At 40.4% G+C, this 23,855-nt stretch overlaps 1 protein-coding gene across 2 annotated transcripts in view; it reads left to right on the top strand.

Annotated features, from left to right (window-relative positions):
* Nucleotides 1-23,855, top strand: part of FBN2 (fibrillin 2) — a 277,388-nt gene that overhangs the window by 226,752 nt on the left and 26,781 nt on the right. For both annotated transcript variants that reach the window (XM_067569251.1, XM_067569252.1), the window contains 10 exons: nucleotides 4,312-4,440; nucleotides 4,811-4,930; nucleotides 14,677-14,802; nucleotides 16,169-16,321; nucleotides 16,987-17,052; nucleotides 17,709-17,834; nucleotides 17,968-18,087; nucleotides 19,348-19,470; nucleotides 20,056-20,187; nucleotides 22,486-22,611. In XM_067569251.1, coding sequence (XP_067425352.1) covers nucleotides 4,312-4,440; nucleotides 4,811-4,930; nucleotides 14,677-14,802; nucleotides 16,169-16,321; nucleotides 16,987-17,052; nucleotides 17,709-17,834; nucleotides 17,968-18,087; nucleotides 19,348-19,470; nucleotides 20,056-20,187; nucleotides 22,486-22,611 — 1,221 coding nt within the window. The remainder of the gene's footprint in view (nucleotides 1-4,311; nucleotides 4,441-4,810; nucleotides 4,931-14,676; nucleotides 14,803-16,168; nucleotides 16,322-16,986; nucleotides 17,053-17,708; nucleotides 17,835-17,967; nucleotides 18,088-19,347; nucleotides 19,471-20,055; nucleotides 20,188-22,485; nucleotides 22,612-23,855) is intronic.

A 23,855-nucleotide genomic window follows, 5' to 3' on the forward strand; every position in this document is an offset into this window, starting at 1 on the left:
TGTGCTGAGAGATTATATTTGTCCCGGCCAAGGGCACTGACTTTCTTTTTATGCACCCAGCATCCAATTCTCTCATAGTGAAAGCAGCAATGCAATGCAGCCGACAACCACTCCTCCAGATTGAGCAGCCAAGAAGCTTACTTGACCTGATCAGGCAGAAAGTTTATTCTTCAGCAGGCGTGCAATTCCGCATTGCCAGCTACCAGGCTATACTGGCAAAGTGCGACTTCAGATTGTACTCTAAACCGGAGGAGTTCCAAGCCTTAATTCTGGAGGATAAACAAATATAATTTAAGTCCCGCATCAAAGAGGGTAAGCTAGTGGCCAAGGTCTCCTGCCAAGCAGCAGTTGATGCCATGGATACGGCATCATGCTCCCTAGCCTCTGTAGTGGTGCTTCAAAGGGACTTTTGGTGCCAAACATCAAGTTTCTTTAAGGAGGTTCGAACCACTCTGGAGGACCTTCCTTTCGACAATCAAAAACTTTTTAGTGACAAGACCAACAAGAGCCTGTACTTGCTCAAAGATTCTCATGCCACACTCTAGTCTTTGGGCCTCTATACTCTGGTTCCTGCCTGCTAACAAAACCAGGTACCTCGATACCCCACCCGGCCCACCTTACAAACTCTACCCTCCACTCCAGCAAAAACAGCCCTGCCAGTGTTCCTCAATGACCCAGATTCTCCGCTGCCTCCACCTCTACCTTCTCCAGTTTCCCTCAACACCCCACAGAACAACCTTTTTGACTCTTCCCTTGAGAACCACGAATCCCCCTTCACTCCTCCTCTGGTTTTCCCAATTGTCTTCAGGGGCATTCTTTGCACATAACTGGAGCAAGAATACTATCGATTGATGGGTATTTGACGTCATACACCAAGGATACTTTATAGAGTTCTTTGCCTTCCTCCCTCATCATCCTCCCCAAGGCAGTCATGCAGACCCATCACAACAAGACCTTCTACAGAAGGAGGCATCACCCTCTTCCAAAAAGGTGCCAAAGAACAGATCCTCTGCCACTGTTAGGGCCATGGCCTCTATACCCCCCTATTTCCTTATACCGAAAAAAGGAGGGGGCCTTCACCCCATTCTGGCTTTGAACTCGTTTATCCACAAATTCCATTTCCGAATGGTCACTCTTCCCCAAATCATCCCCTCTCTTCCCCCATGGCCTGGTTCGTAGCTCTCGGTATGAAGGATGCGTACTTCCACGTGGACATCCATCATGCCCACTGCAAATTCCTTCGCTTTACAGTGGGATACTCCCATTATCACAGGGGTGTCAAACTCGCTGATGGTGGCGGACCAAATTCACATAACCTGCACTTCACAGGGGCCATGCAATACCCTCTGCCGAAAAATTCGGGCCATCTTCCCCTTTTCGGTGGCGCAGCATCAGCCCTTTTCGGTGGCAGGATTTCACGGAGGACCCTGTTGCCAGACTGACTGCATTGCTGCTTTAAAGGATTTCTAGGAGCAATACTCTCTGCCGAAAAATTCAGGGCGTCTTCCGCTTATCAGTGGCTGGGTTCTGCAGAGGAAGGTATTGCCGCTTTAAGACTCTCTTAAAGTGGCAATGCCCTCCACCGACAAATCTCTTAAAATGGCAATGCCATACGCAGAGAAACTTTCGGCGGCAGCACGACTCACTCAAACTGGCCGAACGCGGGCCGGATCAAAAATGTTCGCGGGCCAGATACGGCCCGTGGGCCGTATGTTTGACACCCCTGCATTATCAATTCCATGTCCTCCCTTTCAGGAGGTCTTCACAAAGGTCTTTGCAGTAGTTGCAGCCTGTATACCACACTTGGGCAACTTCCTATTTCCATACCTGGACAACTGGCTCCTAGTGGTGTCATCCCATGAACGCCTCTCATTACCGTCCGGACACTGTGAGATCTCCTCACCAGTCTGGGCGTCTGTATCAACGAAGAAAAGTCTACCATCGTACCTACCAGAGAACTCATCTTTAAAGGAGCACACTTGGACTCCTTTGCGGAACGGGCCTTCCTTCCAAAGGACCTCTTTACCACTCTCACCTTCCTTATTACAAGGTACAATGTTGTCCCTGCACATGCCTCCGTCCCTGCCTTTCACTCCTGGGACACATGCCAGCGTGCACCTCCGTCACCCCATGCACCCGCCTTTACATGAGATGCCTTCAGCTGTGGTTTTGCTCGGTATCTGACCCACAGAGGGACCACCTCAACAAATGGTCCTCCTTCCGCCCTCAGTGGTACTTTCCCTTTCATGGTGGTGCAACCCTTTCAAGGTCATGGCGAGCACCCCTTCAGCCTTCCTACCCCCCACACACACTATCCTCACCATGGACACTTGACTCATGGGCTGGGGCACCCACATAAAGGGTCATATGGCCCAAGGCCTCTGGTCCCCCCCCGAGAAGCAAGGATGCAGATCAACATCCTAGAATTATGAACGGTCCAGCATACCTGTCAAACGCTTCTTTCTCTCATCCACTCCAGACATATGAAACTTCTCTCGGACATAACCACAGTCATATACATAAACAAACAAGCCAGAGCCAGATTTCCAACCCTTTGTCGAGAGGCAATCTGTCTGTGGAACTGGGGACTACGGTACAATGTCACACTTCAGTCCATCTACCGGATACAGACAACAACCTGGTGGACACTCTCAGCTGCTCCTTCCATTGCAACCATGAGTGGGAGCTTCATGACCCCACTCTTCGTTCCATCTTCTGTCAATAGGACACACCATGTTGGGACCTGTTTGTGAGAGCCACCTACCACAAGCTTCCCCTCTTCTGCTCCAGGGTGCTCTCAGGCAAGGATCTGAAGGGCAAAGCTCTCTTCTCCTCCCCTGGACACCAGAACTACGATACGCCTTCCTGCCCATATCGCTTCTCCCACAAGCACTCCGCAAAGTGAGACTGGAGAAAAGAGTATGTCTCTGGAGATCCTCTCCTTTGAGTGGGAAGTAAGAGCCTTCACGCATGCTGAACAGGAGTGGAAAAAGTCTTTAAATTCCTTCCAACTCCAGGTGAGAACCACAACACAGTCTATAGATCAGGTGTTTACACCCTTTTGTCCTCCAGCAGGGACAAAAAAACAAAACTTGCTGCACATGGGCAACAGAATGCAACTTTAAACAAAACAAAATCTGCAGCATTGAACAGAGGTCCCTTCTAGGTGGCAATATGGCTGTTGACCCACTCCCATTAGCCTCAGCAACTATCTTGCTCTCTCATTCTGGCTCCATGCTGTTTTCAAGGCGGCTAACAAGCTTAGGTTGATTCATAGCCCTGGTCATTCATTACTATTTGCCTTTCTGGCCTGACCCCTATGGCCTTCTCCCTCAGCCATGCTCCTACCCACTGAAGGGTAGCATAGCTCATCACAAGGAGATGATAACCAACTACAAATATCTGAATGGAGTAAACAGCGTGGAAAGAGAAGAATGGTTCAGGAATTGCCATACTGCATTAGACCAGTGTTCCATTTAGTTTAGTATTCTGTTACCAACAGCAACTAGTATTAGATGTTTCAGAGGAAGGTTGAAATCTCTGCAATAAGCAACGGAATTACATACCTGCTAGAAGAAGTGTGTTTATTCTTCAAATTTCAATTTTAATTTTTTTAAAATAAAGTATAAGTTGTCTCTGTTGATTCTAGTTGGTTTAAAGTCTTATTCTACCTAATGTTCTTTTTTTCCCATTAATCTACGCCCATACTTTCCCATCTGCACTTTCCTTGTACACTTCCCTTTTTAAATATACATTACTAAAATGGCCCTGTAGAGCTAACTGGGCATTTCCAAAGCTCAATCTCCCACATATGGTCTCCTGAACTACAGAATCAGCTTGCAGAAAGCAGGGTGATTCAGTCCTCACTGCAATATATTTTTTTAGAAATGTGAAAAATAACAATACAAGTTCAGTGAAAACCTGAGCACATCTATAACTTCAGATAAAATCCAGAATGCTCCATGTAACATTTTCTTCTCTGTGTCTGAAGTTAGTATCACACAAAGAGTCACTTGGCAGCAACTGAACATCTCCAGATGCAGTGGCTGATGTAATGCTGCAAGTTTAAAAATTGTACTACTCTATAAAAGAGGGGGTTGTTTAAATGGAACATATACCTTAATGCAGTGAAGTGAGAGTTACTTTCCACTAGCTGTCAACGGTTTTCTTGATGCTCAGGATTTGTCTCTTCCATGGAATTATATATTGCAAGTTTAGTGTGTTTATAACATACTGTATATACTGTGTCTGCATATACATTCTAACTATTAGGCCTCTTGGAAAGACTCAACTTCACTTGTTTATTTACAGATATTGATGAGTGCAGTTCCTTCTTTGGTCAGGTGTGCAGAAATGGACAATGTTTTAATGAAATTGGTTCTTTCAAATGTTTATGTAATGAAGGATATGAACTTACTCCAGATGGCAAGAATTGCATTGGTATGTACTAAGCCAACCAGAAATTCCAAACTTCTCTGACTTGAAATAATCAAACTGTTGGCCCCATTTACAAGGAAATATTACATTCTGAGTATCTAAGATAAAAGATTGAGAACAGTAGACTTACAATAAGAAAATTGGTGGTAAAAGCCCAAAGGTTTAGAATAATGTCATTTGTTTCCTTTCCCTAGCTCGCTAAATTGATGAAGTCAGGAAAGAACCTATAAGCTCATAAAAGACAACCCTCTATGATTTACATCTCAGTTACGGATGACAACATCGTCAAGCATAAACCATAAACATAAATAATTCACTGTTGCATTAATTTCAAATTTTCTAAATCTTTATATATTCTATTTATTCTTTTAAGATACCAATGAGTGTATGGCACTTCCTGGTTCGTGCTTTCCTGGTACTTGTCAAAACTTGGAAGGATCATTCAGATGCATCTGCCCACCAGGATATGAAGTGAAAAGTGAAAGCTGTATTGGTAAGGCTAACTCTTACTGTTACTTCTCAATGATTTACCAATATAGTAAGAATATCTGATGCAAACTTGATGAAAACAACATGTAAATATTATTGGTGAAAAGCCTCTTCTATTTTAGCAAGTCATGATGACAAGGAATGTGTAATAAAGAATAAGCAGCAGCCATCAGCACCTGTCCTTTTAGCCAGCAGGCAAGATATTATGAGCTGTGATGAGAGAAAAGGATGTAAGGACTCAATGCTTTTTATTAACCCAAATTGAAAAATATTTTGTCTAATGTTCAAAGAATTTACAGTCTCTTTCTTTTCCTAATCGTTTTTCCAAATGTAAAGAGAGAGATTATCTACTGAATATATACAGTGGCTACAAATATTGTAATCTTTGACAAACAGTGCATTAAACAGCTATTAGAAGTATCTGGTATCATAGAACTGTGAAGTTTAAAAATCTTGATAAAATATTGAGCTTCTTTTTCCTATGGAAACAGAGTTTTCTAAATCAGTTTCTCATAACAGATGTTTTCTGGTTTTGAGTCTTACAGCCCATGGGGACATGTGCATCAAGATTTCAATCCCAAATGCATAGCAGGCCTGGCAAAACAGATCCTTGTTTCAATTTCAGAAGAATATCTTTGCAAACCCTGCTGAAAATTAGTTCAATGCTTTAAAGTCACCTTTCTTTTCTTGTTTTGTGGATGAGAAATACAGAGGTCTGCTCCAGTGTAGCAGGCAATTGAAACCATAGTTACCAAATTAGAAACAATACCAAAACAAGTTCAGTCCTCATCAGTAAAACTCAGAGGAGGGCATATAATATATGTATAAGTTAAAATTAATCATACGAGGTCCTTATTGAAATTCTTACTCAGGCAGAACTCCCACTGAAGTCAGTGACAGACTTGCTCAAGTAAGGACTGAAGAAAACCTTTGTTCAGACCTCAGTATTTGGTCTGTAACTATTTAATCTTTCTAAATCTAGAAACAAAGACACAAAGACCTTTTAGAATTTCCTCTTTTGAAGTATGATATATTTTTTAAGATCACAAGTTCTTTCATGTCATTATATCATTCTACATTGTTCAGTTTGCCTGCCAACTTTGCAGTTCCTTTTGGCTGCTGCTGCTGCCCATATTAACATTTGAGTTTGAGATTAATCCAAATCACCTACAGTTGTAAAATCATTCAAAATGAAAGTTGTTGGGTCCCTTGGAATATTACTATTTAAGACCACATTTAATTTTCAATCAGGGTTTTGTATGTTTAAGGACAACAACACAATAAAAGTGTCAAATATTCCTTTTTATCAACTCACATTTCCAACAAAAACCAAAATCATGTATTCCTACTTTCTTCACCCTGCTGGGTTAAAAAAATTCTAGTAATATTTTGTGCTTGAAATCAAATGTCATTTTTATTAATATTTTAACTAATATCACAATCTTTTGCAGTTTTCTTGTCTATTTTATCTTACTTTTCTAATGTGCAGCCTTCTCTGTAATGCTCTGTTACTGTATTTGAAATTTCTCATATTAGGATTTGTTTATTATTGCTAAATTCAACTCATTCACACTTGTGCAATTACTTATGTACATGTGAATGAAGGCAGAGTGTGTCTCTGCATATGCAATTACATCAGATGTACCATAAGTCAGTAATTATCATAATTTTTTATAAATGTCATTATTTATTATCATTCTCTCTTAAGATCTGGAGCTCATTTTGATCTTTAATGAGAAGACTTGATTTGGCTAGAGATAATGAGACAAAATCTGTCCTCGGTTACATGCATGACAATAGTGAGAAGCAAAGACTAATTAGGGGAGCTGATTAGACTTTTAGGTTGACCAGCTGGAAATCCCCCCAAGCATGCAAACATTCTGGGCCCATATTGCTCATTGAAAGAAATGTGACTCAGTATCTATTTTATAAAAATTTTTAAAACACCTAAAATCAAATCAAAAAAACATATCACCAAAGATAAGATACTATTAATATTAAAATAAGAATAAAGCATTATAACTATCAAATAAGAATCAAATCAAATCAAGCCAGAAACAGGTTCTGAGAGTATCTTATGAGGTTCAGATCAGCAGTTAGGCCTATGAATTCTGCAGTTGTTTTGAGAAGACTTTCCCAACTGAGAATGTCTGACCTTCCCCAAAAAGTGCAAAAAGGCATCAACTTGCCTTTTGACGGTTTGGATCACTCTAATTCCATAGTGGATAACATGCTGGAGAATCTGAAAAGGACCAGAAACACAGCAAGATTCCTAGAGTTCATTCATTTCCCCTGGATTTAATCTTTTAAAATATGTGACTACTTCTGGAAAATTAGCAAAATAATCCATTATAACCAAGTGATCATCTCTTCGCAAAGTTGAGTGTCAATTCTAATTTTGTTGCATGGAATTGCGAGTTGTTCATATCGAATCATTGGTTCTTTCTGCTGGGAATCTCTGTATGTCTGACACATTTCACATCTGCTCCCATTTCTTCAATGTCACTATTCATCTGTGGCCAGAATACAATTTCTGTAGCTCTCCTTTTTGATTTGGTCATTCTAAGGTGCTCTTCGTGTATTCATTCCAAACTTTGCCTTCTCATCACTCTGTGGGAACTACAATCTATGTCCCCTTCAAGAGCATTCCTAAGATCATTGAAAGCTCATTTCTATAATAGGAATATACAGGTGAGAAGTGCTGGTTTTTTCACCTCTCCTTTATTTATCACTTGTATCACTGCTTGCAGCATTTCATCTTTAGCTGTTTGTTTCCAGATACAGATTGTGACACTTTTATTGTGTTCGCATGTATATTTACTTTTTGTTCCAGATCATCAAACTGTGTATTGACAGATGGAGCACATGCTCTGGTGAGGGTGTCTGCCATTACTTAGTGGTGTCCAGGTTGGAACTTCAGGGTCACATCATACTTCTGTATTTTTAAAAGCAATCACTATATCTTTAGTGGTGCTTCTCCAAAACTCTTTTTGTGTATTGCAATCAGAGGTTTATGATTACTTTCTGCTTTGAAGCTATGGCCATAAAATTGTGAAATCTAGTACATCCATATGCCAGACCTAATGTCTCTTTTTTTCAGTTTGAACATACATCTTCTTTACAATTGTTTTAGCCCTACATGCATATGAGACTGGTAAATCAATCAGTTCATAATACGGTAATAGTACTACTCCCAGCCCTCCTTTCAAGGAACATATGGAGAGTTTGATGTCTTTCAGGGGCCAGAAAATTGCAGCTCTGGAGATATCATCAGAATGTTGTTTAAATCATTGTACTCTCTTTTATGCTCTGGCATCCATGCCCATTATAATATCAGTGTATGCTTTCATGCCTGCTAGATCCTGTAATATCTACCTCATGCAGTGAAATATTTCGGGAGTGTAACATATTCTGAAAGGCAGTTTTAGGAAGCACTATCTGCCAAATGGTGGATTGAAAGTGCAGATCTTGGAGTTCTTCTTTGAGTTGTTGCCCCTGTGTGTGCTCCACCATAGGATGTGCATATGCCCGTGCACTCTTGCTCAGAGATTTTAGTTAGCAGTGTCCACGCCTGCACTCTGTACATCCTTGCACTCGGATGCAAGGGTATATAGGGAGAGGTGGATCCATCACTGCTCCAGTTCCTTCTCAACTGCCCTTTGCTCAAGACAGAGCATAGTGATGCCCACTGTTAACTTCTCAGCTACTATAATCTTAAGAAATTAAGTATTTTATTTATTTTCTTCCTAATTGTTATATTATTTGTTTTTTATTTGCTTTAGCACACATTTGTGTTTCTGGGGGCCTTGCCCCCACCTCACCCGGATCATCTTTCTTTGCAGTCAGGATCTTCCACCCTCACTCTTGATTTCCAATTACCTTGCTTGTGTTATATCAAAGACCCAGGGTTTCAAACCCTGCCAGACTTGCCACAGGTCTTTCCCCCTCAGCAACAAGCATCCCAGCTGCCTTGGAGAATCATATGTCTCATCTAAGAGCAAGGTTTGCACTGGGTTTAAAAGCCAATCTCACAAGCTGAGGGAGGATAGATAGAAGCTTTTCCTGATGGAGTGCTTGTTGAGACCTGTGGGGTTCAACTCCCTTCACATCCCTCCACAATGCCCCCCATACATTGGCCTCAGTCATTTAATCCAGACTGGTGACTTTCAAAGACCATAAGACAGATTCGGAAGTGAAACACTCAGAGGAGGAAAACCCCGAGAGAGAGAGAGAGAGAGAGATTTTCCAAAAGGGGAACGTTCTCTCTTTAGGGGAGAGAACAAGGAGACCTGCGTCCCAGTATGAGTACTGCTAAGGCTTCTGCAGGTCCCAGTACCAAGCTACCAGTACCTGCCAAAGAGACTTTGGGTACATCTTGTGCCAAGAAGTCTTCTAACAAACCACGAGTGGCACCATCATTGGTATTGGAATCAGAGACCTCTAATAAGCCACCTTCAACCAGTACTCCACTACTCTCTTCCTCTTTACATAGCCACAGGGAGTGCATGGGCCTTACCTCCACACCGCCTCCCTGGTACAGTCTACCTTTGGTTACATATGTTCAGAGTGCTGAGACTGTAACTTTTCATTGTCCCCAGTGCCTTTGTAGGTTCCTGTTGAGCACTGTCCAGCCTCTCTGGTACTGTCCAAATTCCTCTCCCATGAAGCCCTCTTAATTACAGAGGAACCCAGGTCTCCCCTTCTAAGGGGTACCAAAAGGATCCCTCCCTTCTCACCATTTGGAGCCAGAGCGTCCTCACATTATCCTGCACGCCAGCATAAGTCTCATCCCCCCTAGTATTGATACAACCCCCACTAACGATGGGTGGATCTCTTTAATAGGACGTGGGGGAGGATACTTCTTCAGACTGGGATGTTTCCATCCAGGATTCTACCTCTTTTCCATTCCAACTCCATTCTCTGGAGGTGTATTGCCTGAGGAGGAGATCACAGAAACCAGCAGACATTCATGTCATCATCTTGATGCACCCGAGTTGTCTTTCTGGAACTCATGAGCTCCATATGGAGACCAGTATTACAGGGTATCCTCCCATAAGAGGCCCCATCTTTATCAACAGACACCGGTACCACAGGAACCTCCTCCCCAGGAGGAGAGGAGCTCTTGTTAGAGGTTTAGAAGGTCCTCCTCCTTACCTGATGAGGTGGTTATGGCCCCACCACCATCATATGCAGATGACATAAGGGCTTTCCAGAGCCTGATGAAAAGAATAGTGGAATCACTCCAGATCCCTCTGGAAGAAATCCATGAAACTCAACACTCCCTGGTGGGGACTGTGCATTCCTCCCCACCCAAGGCAAGATCACCTTACCCATTAATGAGGTTTTACTGTCAGCAGCCCATACTGTGTGGCAGAATCCTGCTATCATCCCACCTACTTGCAAGAAAGCGAATTAAAATATTATGTACTGGCCAAAGGACTAGAATATATTTTCTCCTATCCCTCCCCCAACTCTTTGGTAATGGATGCTGTCAACAAGAGCAGCCAACAAGCTTATTCCAAATCAACTCCCTTGGATAAAGAGCTGAAGAATCTGGACCTTCTCGGCCAAAAGAGCTAGTCATTGGCTGCTCTCCAGTTTAGGGTTGCAAACCATCAGGCCTCAATGGCAGAATATGATTTCACAAACTGCTAAATTTACACATTTTAGTGACCACCTGCCAAAGACCAGAGAGAGCAGTTTCAAGCTCTTATATTGGAAGGCCAGATGATTGTGAAGGCTTCCTTTCAAACCTTCCTCAATGCAGCTGACACAGCCTCACATTTGATGACAATCACTCTCATCACGTGGCAAGCCCTTTTGCTGAAATCCTCCAGTTTCTCCAGAGAGGTTCAGAACACAGAGTAGGACCTTCCTTTTGAAGGGCCTAAGCTATTCAGCAGTGACACCAACAGCTCACATCATTCCTTTAAGGATTACAGGGTGACTCTGAAATCCCTTGGGATCTATATGCCTACAACAAAAAGATGATTTAGCAAATTGTAGCTTGCTCAACGTTCTCAACCTTTTCAATACCAGATCTATATGAAACATGGAGAATCCTTCTAGACCTCACAAGAAGGGGCCCTCTTCAACAGTGAACTCCCAGTCTACACCTTCCTTCAAATGTCCATTTTGTTAGCATGGTCAAGGGTCATGAACCACCCCCTTCTCTGGATCTCCTTCCACCTACTCCTTGGGTACCATCTCTCCCATTTTCTACCTGCCTGGGAATTCATCACATCAGACAGATGGATCTTAGATGAGGTTTCCACAGGATATTTCATTCATTTCCATTCCCTTCCCTCCTCCCCCTCCCCCCCATTTCCCTACCTCTTCAGGGATGCTTCTCACATGGTTCTCCTAAGGCAGGAGATTCAACCTCTATTTCTGTGGGTGATTGAGCCACTTCCCCCAGAATTTGTCAGAAGAGGTTTCTGCTCCAAGTACTTTCTGTTCCCAAAAGAAAAGGAGGATGGAGATTGATTCTAGATCTCATGACTATGAATACCTTTATCTTCTTGCAGCCTTTCAAGATACTGACCCTAGCAACAATAATTCCATCCTGAGATCCCAGAGACTGATTCATTGCCCTCAACCTCTAGACTGCATACTTTCATGTAGTTATACACTCATCTTGCATCTTTGTTGGTACAGAGCATTTCCAGTAATATGTCATCTTCTTTGGCCTTTCAGCTGCTCTGAGGATCTTTTTATCTGTCATTCAAGCTCAACTGCATCAGGTGGGATAACCATCTTTCCCTATCTGGACAACTGGATCCTCCAGGGTTGCTCCTTCCTTGAGGTCCAGTCAGAAAAAAACAAGGCCCTACCCTTATTTTACATTCTGGGCCTTCGTCTAAACCTGGAAAAGTCTACCCTAACACTGGTATAGCAGACACAGACTTTACTGGAGCTACTATGGACTCCTCAACCGCCAGAGCATACCCACCTGCAGACAGGTTCATCACTATGGCCATTCTTATCTCCACTCTAGAGCAGAGCCCAAATCAAGCAAGGGCTTGCCTGCAGCTCTTAGGCCACATGTCAGCCTGTATGTTTGTGATGCCCCGTGGAGGACCTCACCTTCAGTGCTTTCAGGCCTGGCTCTGAATGGTTTACACTCCTAATACAGTCTTTTCAAGTGAGTGACCATACCTCCAAGAGTTCTCTACTCTCTCAGTTGGTGGAAGGATCCTCCCAAAGTTTTTGTGTGGGAGTTCCATTTTTGCATTCGTCCCCATCAAGAGTCATCACTACAAAGGCCTCTCTGCTTGGTTGGGATGCGAGGCTTCACAGCCCAGGGCTAATGGATTCCTCAAGAAGCTTGTCTCCATATCAACGTTCTCGAATTCAGGGCAGTTCTCTGTGTGCCAGTATTTCCTCCACATTCAGCACTGAGGGCCGCTCAGTCAAGGTAATACTGGACAACAGAGCAGCAATTATATAAATTGTCGGGGGGGGGAGGAGGAGAGCAAGATCCTAATCCTTATGTGCCAAATCACTAAGACTGTGGAACTGGAGCTTATTCCACTGCATAACTGTCTCAGTGGTCTTCCTTCCAGGCCTGCAAAACACCATATCAGATTCTCTGAGCAGGCACTTACACCAAGACCATGAGTCAGAGCTCAACAACTCAGCCTTTCAGAGTATTAACCGGTTCTTGGGCCTACCTAAAGTTGATCTTTCTGAACACTATCCAATATGAAGTGCTGATGCTTCTTCTCATCGGTGGGAGAGACTACAGTTTTAACTTCATAGGGGATACCCTCACTGTTCCTGGGCCTCGCATTCTCTTGTATGCCTACTTTCCAGCACCACTGATCCTTAAAGCCCTGAACAAACTGAAACAAAAATGAGCAGTAGCTATCCTGATAGCACCATCGTGGCCAAGGCAAGTGCGGTTCCTGAATCTGCTTCTCTCTCTTCTAGTGCCTTTTTGCCTTCTTCATGCAGTAAGTCTCCTGATACAAGACTTGGGTACCATAATCCACCCCAATCTCTCATGTCTGCAGCCAAGGCCTGGCTTCTCGGTGGTTCTCGGGCATAGAACTGGACTGCTATCCCAAAGTTTACTCTGTACTCCTGAGCAGTAGGTAGCCAGTCATGAGGAAAACCTACCTGCAAAAGTGGAGGCAGTTCCAAGGCTGGTGTAAGCATGGAAGGGGGGGGTCAATTTATTACATTGCCAGGGTGACAGTTATATTTTTAAAGCTGAAGTCTAACAAATTAGGTTTGTCACTATATAATAGAATTCAATAGGATAAACCCTTTTTATTGAGTCCAGGGAGCATTAACTTACTAGGGACTGGTTTACACTTACCTCGCGATTCGGTGGCAGTCGACGGGAGTTACGCAAAGTACACAGAGTAGTTTGCGTAACTCATGTCGACTGCTCTGCTTCCCTTCTGCGCGCTGCTCACACTTCTTGAGGGGGTGGATTTACTCATTCGACTTCCTGATCGATTGAGCGGTCTAAACTGACTGCTCAATCGATCCAGACTGATCAATCTGACGGTGGCGAATTTGTCACCGTCAGTATAAACATAGCCTTGATCAACTTTTATCTTGAACAGAATTTCTCAAATCAGGACACTTGTTTATTCTTAACCAACCAACAATGTATTAATTCACCCAGAACCATATAAATCTATAATCAACTGTTCACCACTCAAATGTAGACACAACCAATTGTGTGTACTACACACACAGTATAGACTTGCAAGCAATTAAAACATATTAGAATTGAGGCTCATTAGTTATATTAAAGAAAAATGCAAATTACCAAGATTCCTCTTTGAGTACTTGCTCATGTCCATTCCTATATAGGTGTGTGTGCACTGCATGCACCATTGCCGGAAGCTTTTTCCTAGTGGTACATGCCAGGTTGGCTCTGCTGCCCCCTGGAGTGCAACCTTCATGGTTCAGTATATAGGCAGCTGCCATCTCGCTGCCCCCTCAGTTCCTTCTTTCCGTCAGTGAGTCATTGGAACACTGTTCTCTTGCTTTGCAAGTAGTTCCAACCAGTGGTTGTGCCTGTAATTAATTGTGAATAGTTCATTATTAAAGTGTAAATCATTAGTAGTGTATATTAGATTAATTAAGCACTTAAGTTGTAAAAAATTCCTTTATTTTTCTTTGTTTAACTTTAACATTACATAAATCCCCAAGTTTAAACATTCCTAGCTGTATTTTGTTTTAGTAAGTGGTTGAAAGCCAAGGGTTTCAAAGAAACATTTGTATATGCTAGCAAATTAACAGTGGCTGCAGAAAACATTTGTAAATATTAATGTGTGCAAGTGCTATGGGGGCTCCGTACTTTCTGAAGTCAGAAGAGAACATTTAGAATGTTTCATGTTGGCTGTTTCATATTTACAGAGAATCTTTTTCTTTTCCTGTCCTAAAATATCTGCTTCTGTTGTGGTTTGAAAACATTTATAATATGAATAAGACAATAAGAGGTGCCCAAAGTGAAGTCTGATGGTACAGGAAGGATTCAGAAGACAAAAAGCAGACACGCTTAGAAGAGTATGGGATAATAAAAACTAATAAACAAATGGAAAAAATTCACACTTCAATCACTATTTTAAAAAGGAAAGATGTGAAGGGGCTTTCTTGTGTCTGTTTTGCTGCTTGAATAGAGTAGTGTGTGTAGCTGAAGTAAAATCTTCTTTCAGATATCAAAGAAATGCACAAAATAGATGCCAGGTGGGCTAATGATGATGAATCTTTTCTCCTATTATATTGCAGATATTGATGAGTGCAACGAAGACCCCAACATCTGTCTCTTTGGCTCCTGCACTAATACTCCAGGAGGCTTTCAATGCATCTGTCCCATAGGCTTTGTGCTTTCTGACAATGGACGAAGGTGTTTTGGTAAGATGCAGGGTTAAAGCATGGGATTGCTGACAGCAATATTAACAGAAACTTTGCAAGAAGAGTGGGGACTATTAGTAACCTTTCACAGGTTGTCAGAATTGTTGCCATGTCATGCTCTTATTGCAAGTTTATTATGTTAAAAAATAATATGATTAGGTCATTCCAGCAAAATAAATGTTTGTCACATGGTGCACCATCCTCTACAGAAGACAATAAATCTTTCTTATCTTCCAGTACCACTTAGCAATATGACCCACAGTCACTGTGACCTTTAGTCCTTTTTACAAAACTAAATAACTCATTAGTTCTTCTAGGGGTAGATTCCCTGCCCTGTTATGCTCCCTTCGTGTCTCCCAGGCTATTTATACCCACAGTGTATGAGCAGACATTGGCTTCTATACCTTTGTCCCCACAGCCCCCCTGAGATGCCATTCACCTTTCCCAAGGTGATGTTCAATCCTGCTGAACTAGCACTGGGCCAGGGGTCAGGGCAGACAATCACAGAGCTATAACCAACTTCCTGACAGCACCCATGCTCAGCTGCATCCAGCAAATTCTGGACATGACAGGGAACCTGCCTCAAAATGTTAAAAGAAGTCCTTTTCTTTCTGTACTTTACAAATATTTTGTTATACTGTTAGTTTTTTATGAAAGAAAAATCCATATGTTTACTTGTAGGAAAACCACATTTGAGTCCTGAGCTCAGTTCCTTATTCCTCAGGCTGGCAGAGTCTGGGATTATGTGGAGGTGTCATTTGTAAAGGCAAGCGTGACGGGGTGGAAGTATTTTTTCCTGTGTAATGGTGGTCCCTGCTGGCCTGAAGAGGGTGGGTAATACACAAGACAGTCTTGAGGCCTGATCTACATTAAAAAGATAGGTCGACTCAGCTACATTGCTCAGGGGGTGTGAAAAATCCACCCCTCTGAGGGATGCAGTTAAGCCAACCTAACCCCCAGTGTAGACAATGCTAGGAATCTGGAAGAATTCTTCCATTGACCTAGCTACTGCCTCTCAAGGAGGTGAATTACCTACGCCGCAGGAAAAATCCCTCCCATCAGCCTACGTAATGTCTACACTAAAGTACTACAGCAGTGCCACTGTAGTGTTTCAAGTGTAGACAAGCCCTTAGTCTTCACCTCAATACTAAATGCAGCAGACAATAGTTGTGCATAACTTGGTTGGTATCCTGTTGTCTGGGTGGGAGAGGCATTCCCTAAAATAACGGGGAAAACTCAGGCCTAGAATTATCCCTTTCATTTTCAGACACACTTTTATCTAATTGAATGGGAGGCTGTCATTTAGTGCATGTGGGTTTTCTTATAACTTATGCTGGGGTTTTGTTTGTTTTTCTTGCCTTTCTAGATACCCGTCAGAGCTTTTGTTTCACTAACTTTGAGAATGGGAAATGCTCTATCCCAAAGGCTTTCAACACCACAAAGGCGAAATGTTGCTGCAGTAAGATGCCAGGAGAGGGATGGGGTGACCCTTGTGAGCTCTGCCCCAAGGAAGAAGAAGGTATACATCAAGGTTTAAAATAATCCTTTCCCCCATCCTAAGAGGAAAAAGGAGACAATGTGAAAGATGGGAAGGATACTTCATCTAGTGTGCAGATCTTTCAGCAGCCATTTCTACCATCATTTAAAAATCAATTCTGCCTTTCAACTAGCAAAAGGAAACAATTTGAAATACAAGAAAGTGTAGGGAAAGACTGAAATGTGAAGTCAAAATAGTGGGTCTGCACAGAAGTAAACTAACAGCCTCCCACAGTAGTTATTGTTGCTTTGGGATAGAGGAAAGGGCAAAATGTGGGTTAGCGCCATCCCTGGCATTTGTTTCTTCAGTGCCTCTATGTACAAGCAGTGAGGTTACCCTTACATTTGGTTTAAACTAAACAAACTGAAGGAGGGGAGCATTAAATGATTATGTTCTAGGAAACTGCTCTATAGACCTTGATACTATTACCCTGGTTTATTACTATTAAAGGATGTTGCAGCTGAAAGTAGCAGGAAGGAACAATACACTCAATAATGAGGAAAATATGTGATCAGAATCTCTCTTTTTCATTGATGTTAATTAAATTCAAACAAGCATTAGTTTTAAAAATACTACAGTCAACTGCCTTCATGGTCTTGGATCACTTTCATCCATTCAGAATGTTTGTTTTAAATGTTCCTATACAGTTGCTTTCCAGGATTTGTGTCCGTATGGCCATGGAACTATCCCTGGGATTGATGATACTCGGGAAGGTATTGCTTTATTTTATGGGCGGAGTTTGGGGGCGGGCATGGGGGGGCATTGGCCCCCCCCAAACTTATGATAATTTTTTTAGGACTTATCTTTTGGCATGGCCTGTGGCTGAGTCGGGTGGGCCTGGCGGAAAATGAAGCACTTCTGGCTTCTGGTCACATGACCGGTAGCTGGAGGTTCAGGGAAGCAATTGGCCGAGAAATTAAGCTGCTTGACAAGGTAGCTTAAGCTAAGGGTTGGCAGCAGAATAAGCTGATTAGTTAGACATATATATCTAACTCCCTACCCTTTCCCGACCCCCCCCCCCCCCCCTCCGCTCCCCAAATTAAGCAGTCAAACTGCCTATGCTTTATTTCTGACGCCACTTAGAAAATCTTTAATTCCTAGTTAAACTAGGCTCCATTCTGTAAAGCTTTTTATTTTGTTTTTTTTTGTTTTGTTTTCAAGGGAGACAGAAGTTTTGGGCACTGAGAAAGCTTATAGAATTTATTCTATTTTTGAAACTGCATAGCTATATTTTGGCCCAAGACCTATAAAACCAAGATGCTTACTTTTTGATCATTTGCTGCTTTGCATTAGAAATGCAATATTGAATATAAAACAGCTGAATTTGACAGCTGAAAGATCTTAGTTTACATGGCTTTCTATTTTTCAGATGTCAATGAATGTCTTGAGAGCCCAGGCATTTGTTCAAATGGTCATTGTATCAACACTGATGGATCATTCCGCTGTGAGTGCCCTATGGGATATAATTTAGATTTCACTGGAGTGCACTGTGTAGGTATGTGCTGATTCTACATTTGGCAGACACTGTATATTGCAAGGATAGCAATGATTAAAGTTCATAAGCTTAAAATACTACTTAACCTGTGTCCCAGTTCTCTTAAGTTTGTGTTTTACGTATTTCATCCTAGATACTGATGAATGTTCGATTGGCAATCCATGTGGAAATGGCACATGCACTAATGTGATTGGTAGTTTTGAATGTAACTGTCATGAAGGGTTTGAGCCAGGCCCAATGATGAATTGTGAAGGTAAATTGTGATTTTCCTTCTTTTTACTTCCTCTTTTTCTCTTATATTTGAAGTATTTTATTAACTATCACGTTTTTGTGCTACCATAGTGTATGTATTGGGTTTTTATCAAAAAGTCAAAGCTATAAGTTAGAAGGAACCTCTTGAAATATGGTCATGAAAAATAAAGTCTAGGGTTGAAATGAGCTTTGTAAAAGTAAATGTAGCAAAAATAGCATGTTTCATGACTAGTCTAGTGGTATAGTGTAACCCAGCTAACATTCCTTTTGAAGGAAAAGTTTTCTCCTGACCCAACTCTAGAGAAGTATGTTGCCTGTTAGAAGTGTTTCTAAGAATAACTGAATATTTTAAATCTACTCATTGATACATTGTAATGGCCATTAATGTAGCATCTGAGTGCAGATAAATGTGTTAGTCAAAGACACTGCTTGTTAGTTTTTCCCAAATTCTGGAGTGTGGCCTCTAGGGATGGCACAGAAGGGGCACAGATAGGCCGATCTACTGTTCTCCAAAGTCTCAGCATTCATTTAAAAATAAAATAAGGTTCTAAGTACCATGGTTGAAAAGAAAACTTTGGAAATGTGACCCAAGAATAATCAGTTCAAAAGTGTCTGTCTGTGTTTGCAGTAACTGACACAGTAGCTTTGGAGTATGAACTGCCCTATTCATTTCAATGAGGGCCAAGTCAAATGCCAGTGATAATACTTGAAATGTCAACATTGTTAAGTATTTCACTGCTCATCAAAGTATGTAGGAAAGGGGAGGGTGGGTCATATTATGAAGATCTATACACTTTGGGTAGGCCTTTAACAACGCATGGTGGGTTTGAAGAAGAAGAAGGGCATGATTAGTTTATGTTCCTGAATAGGGGCTCAGCTTTCAAAAGCTTGGGGAAATGCTGGCTTATCACACTGTTGAAAAGACTGTCTATTGTGAATAGTATCATGTAGTAAAATCTCAGCCAAAAACAAAATACAAAACACTTGCCACTGTAACCTTAAAGGAGGCTTTAGAAGTGGATATATTATAAAATGCAATATATTTGGCAGGCTATACTTCTAAACTGAGGGTACCATGGGTAAATTTATTTCTTATTTATGCAGCTTCAAAAATACACAAAAAATTTCCCATGGTGAAGCATTGATTTCTAACATTTTTTAGATGGTAACACAGAAAATATTGGTATAAAGAAAGTTCCAGTGGTGCTATTACAATTAAACTGGAGCATAGCATTCAGTCTCCCTTTTCCTTACTATTCAGACATAAATGAGTGTGTGCAGAACCCTTTGCTGTGTGCTTTTCGGTGCATCAACACTTATGGTTTCTATGAATGCACCTGTCCAGTTGGCTATGAACTGAGAGAAGACCAAAAGATGTGCAAAGGTAATTACTTTAACAAAATTTTAGAAAGCAATGGTTGCTATTGAAATGTAATTTTTTCCCCATACCTGTTACCCATACATGGCGAAAATACAGTCAAAAGTCTTTCAGTGCATCCTGTACCCATACTCTTCAATACAATGTTGCAACACAACCTACCATATGATGCACCAAATTGATACATTCAGCATTGTCTCAGAGACAAACGAACATTGCCTGGTGGATCCTATTGTCTCCACTTGCCACAAAAACTTGGATCAAAATGGCGCATTTCATGCTGGAACATATCCTCTCTGTGGGTTATAATGTAACATATTAAAGAGGAGGGTAGTGGCTATTTGCTTAATTTTATACAAATTGGGAGTGGCTCTCAGGGTTTTGATTAATTGCAGAGTTCATATCCCCTCCCCTCAAATATCTTGTCATCTCTTCTACTCTTAATAAAAACAGTTGACACTAAGAAGAAAAATAAAAAATATATTTTCTGAACAACAAATACTAGTTGTTTTCTACAATTGAACCTACAAGAAAGAATTCCTACTAGGTCTTTGTTATTTGAAATACAATATGTACTACATTTTTTTTCAGACCTGGATGAATGTGCTGAAGGTCTCCATGATTGTGAATCAAGAGGCATGATGTGCAAAAACCTGATTGGCACCTTCATGTGTATCTGCCCTCCTGGAATGACTCGTAGACCTGATGGGGAAAGTTGCATGGGTAAGGCTTGGGAAGGAAACATTTCATATATATTGTTCCAACAATAAAATGAAAAGTTTATAATATGTAAGTACATTTGGAAAATAACTAGTCACAGCATACTATTGTTAGGTGTCAGAATTATATACCTCTTTGGAAAGTAATTGAGATAACCAGAGACATATTTCTCTCAAGCAGTCCAAGATCACTGAAACGGTAGGAATTTTTTTAATACAAAGAAATAAAGAAAATTTACTCTATTGTACTACTTGACACTGGAGAATTGGTATAAAGTTGTTACTTTGACTTTGAGACAACTCCATTTATCTTTCAGAAAAAGCCAGCTCCTTAAAGGATATTGTCTCTTTGTGACTTGATTGTTTTCTGCATTTAAACATTAAAGGGGCAAATTTTTTGTACAATTTTGCCCATCCAAACCTGCTCTAAAATTCTAAATTATTGAATAGCAGACTAAACGGAAGATCTCCAAAGTCACAAATGGCAGTTAGGTGCTAACTGGTTACACCTTTTGCTACTTGACTGTGGGTATAGATAAAGAATTAGAGGCACAGCTGCTCACAATTGCATCTGCTATATTTTGTAGGCCCAGAAACGCAAGCACAAAATGCATCGGTGCTCAGCTATCTGTACACAAACATCTGTTCATAGGAATGGAGATACAAGGCCTCTTGAACCTTCCACTTGACATGTTTAGTCTCACCCTGTTCTGTCCAGTCTTTCCTTATTTTAGGGCTTGCATGATTCTCTGATCTTTATACTGAGTAATTCTTACACAAGTAGTCCCAATGATCTCAGTACGACTTATCGTGAATTAGAGTTGCTGAATTGGGCCCTTCAGTCTATTTTCGTTTATTTTTCTGTGTGGCCTACCTTTGCTTTTGGTGTACAGGGTTGTAAGAATTAAATCTTAAAATTACTCTGACTACCCAATAAAGCCTTTAATTAGCTAGCCAAAAAGGATCTTTTTTGATTGTTCTTTAAATATGAATAATAGAAGTAGAAGGTAATTGTAGGTAAACAAGAAATTGTATATTTGCAAAAATCTGCATTAATAGTAGAGAAATTAAATTTATGTATCCAGCTTTTTCAGAGTTAGGATGTAACAATCTAAAGTAAAATATGAAAATTTTACTCCAGCCAAAGAATTCATAGAAATTAAAAAACATCACAATTCAGAACAGTTCTCTCATGTTATAATAAATATGGAAACAGCTTTCCTTGGCCATTACTGTAATTTGTTTACAGGGAAAATGGATAGATCTGACCAAGTGCTGGTGTGTCTGGAATCGAAATTTTTTTTCCTTGCAGGGTAACATAATCATTGCTCATTCTGAAGCTTTCTGTGTTGACAAAATGTACTGGAATCTATCTCCAAGTTTAAAAAAAAAAGTCTTTAGTTCTCTTAAACATCTGTCCTGGGGAATGTGTTCAATAGAACAGTAATAAATAATCTTCCCTCAGGAGCAGAAAAAAATCTCTTTACAGAATTCTTCTGATTTTTTTGTGCATTCAGGGAAAGCAGTCTTCTTTAATCATAAAGAACATCAGTCTATTTGCTAGTCAGAAATCAAGAATTGTGCCTTTATCAGAGATCTGGCTGTTTCATTCAAACCTCTCTCTGTTTTTGCCCTGAACATCCAAATCTCCCAACGTTACTGTATCTATATGTTTTTTGCAAGCTAACATGGAAGAAAGAAGGGAACAGACATTTTGGTATTATAAATCCTATTTCAGGAAAGGCACCTAAGCACATACTTAGTTTTTACTGACTTCACTGGTTTAAGCATGTGCTTAGGTACACTTCCTTATTAGGTTCACTTTACTGAATCGGAGCCATATGACTAACTATTAACTTTCTGTTTCTTAATGACTCACACTATTTTATTTTGAATGACTCTTCATTAGTATTTAAATTTCATTTTAATATTAATTGCTGGACAAAGTTGTAGTGCAGCAGACTTAAACCATGGGTTCACTTGAAACATACTATATTGCATTTGTCCTTCCTTTCATAATTGGTAGGAAATTGACAAGGTTTATCTTTCTAAGATGTTATATTTTTCCATACCTTCTTCAAAGCACATAGAGTGTGCTGAGCTCACAAGGGAAGAGTGAACCTTAGCCTTTGGAGGCTTATTCAGCTGTTTAGCCACCGAATACAAATATATTAGTTACCAAAATGTTTGAATTTTATTTGCCTGTAGAGTAAATATCTGAATTGACAGACTAAAAACTGTTTGTCAGAGTTAAGTTTTAAATTACGTTTATTGTGTGTATGTGTGTGATATTTTTGTAAAGATGAAAATGAATGCCGTACCAAGCCAGCTATCTGTGAAAATGGTCGTTGTGTGAACACTATTGGAAGCTACAGGTGTGAATGTAATGAAGGATTCCAATCAAGCCCATCAGGCACTGAGTGTCTTGGTAAGTTGATTTCCTTGGCATACATTTCCCATTACATGAAAAAGTATAAACTTTGTGCAATAAAATGAAGGTGGAATATTTAAATAAAAAATAAAAGTACTGCTTTCTAAGATTTCTACCAATAATGCAGACCCTGAGTTCTTCACGTCTCTTGGCTGTGTGTAGAAGAGAGTAAATAATGATCCTTGATCTGATTTTTCAGGATTAAGATAAATTGAGCTTTCAAAAAGAAACAGTGATTTCTTTTATTTCTGGAAAAATTTATAATTAACATAGCCAGGAAAAATTGCATCAAATGGTAATCTAATGCCAAAGAGAAAATAGTTTGTATGTAATGTAGAATAGGCTGATGCTAATGTTAAATAACAAATCTGATGTTAAGAGCAAAATATTTTTAATTATTCCAGAGCCAGAACCTATTTTTTAAAGATACTGCTGCTACAGAATTCCAATGTTAGATCTGTTATACTGTACATTTATGTGTAAAAATATGTACAAATCATTATTTTATTGATGTTATCAGATTTTTTAACTCACTCTTTTGCTAGATGGAGATTATTATAACATGAACATTTAAAATAAGGACAGGCAATGTTACTAGCAAAATTCTGTATGTCATAGGCTCTAATTTCAGTCTGTAAATGAAAATTATAAATACATTCTAAACAATTAAAAGGGAGGTGATGCAAACGTAAAGCATCTTATGCCCACTTGGAAACAATAAGAAAGTTTGAGGATAGTCTAATAACATAAAGAGGAAGGAAAATATATGCAGTCACTGATAATTGGGGAGAGGCAGGGGTGGTTGGTGAAGCTGGTACTGGATGCTGAAGAAAGGAAAGTGAGTAGAACTGTTAACTGTCAGGTGGGGGCTTGGTTTGTTAGAATCTAGTAGCTTCTGGAAGAGGGGAGGACATCTGATGAGAGAGCTGCTTATCTTGTTTTTTTCAGCCTTCAGAATTGTGCATTCACAGAGTGGTTTCTCATTTTAACTATAGTAGAACCTCAGAGTTACGAACACCTTAGGAATGGAGGTGGTTTGTAACACTGAAATGTTCGTAACTGAACAAAACATTACAGTGGTTCTTTCAAAAGTTTACAACAGAACATTAACTTAATATAGTTTTGAAACATTACTATGCAGAAGAAAAACGCTGCTTTCCCCCTTTTTTTTTAGTAGCTTATCTTTAACACAGTACGGTACTGCATTTGTTTTTTTTCTTTTCTTTTCTCTGCGGCTGCCT

Source organism: Emydura macquarii, unplaced genomic scaffold (assembly GCF_026122565.2).
Source record: "Emydura macquarii macquarii isolate MOO-44397 ecotype Brisbane River unplaced genomic scaffold, CSIRO-AGI_Emac_v2 contig_2897, whole genome shotgun sequence".
Taxonomy (NCBI): Eukaryota; Metazoa; Chordata; order Testudines; family Chelidae; genus Emydura; species Emydura macquarii.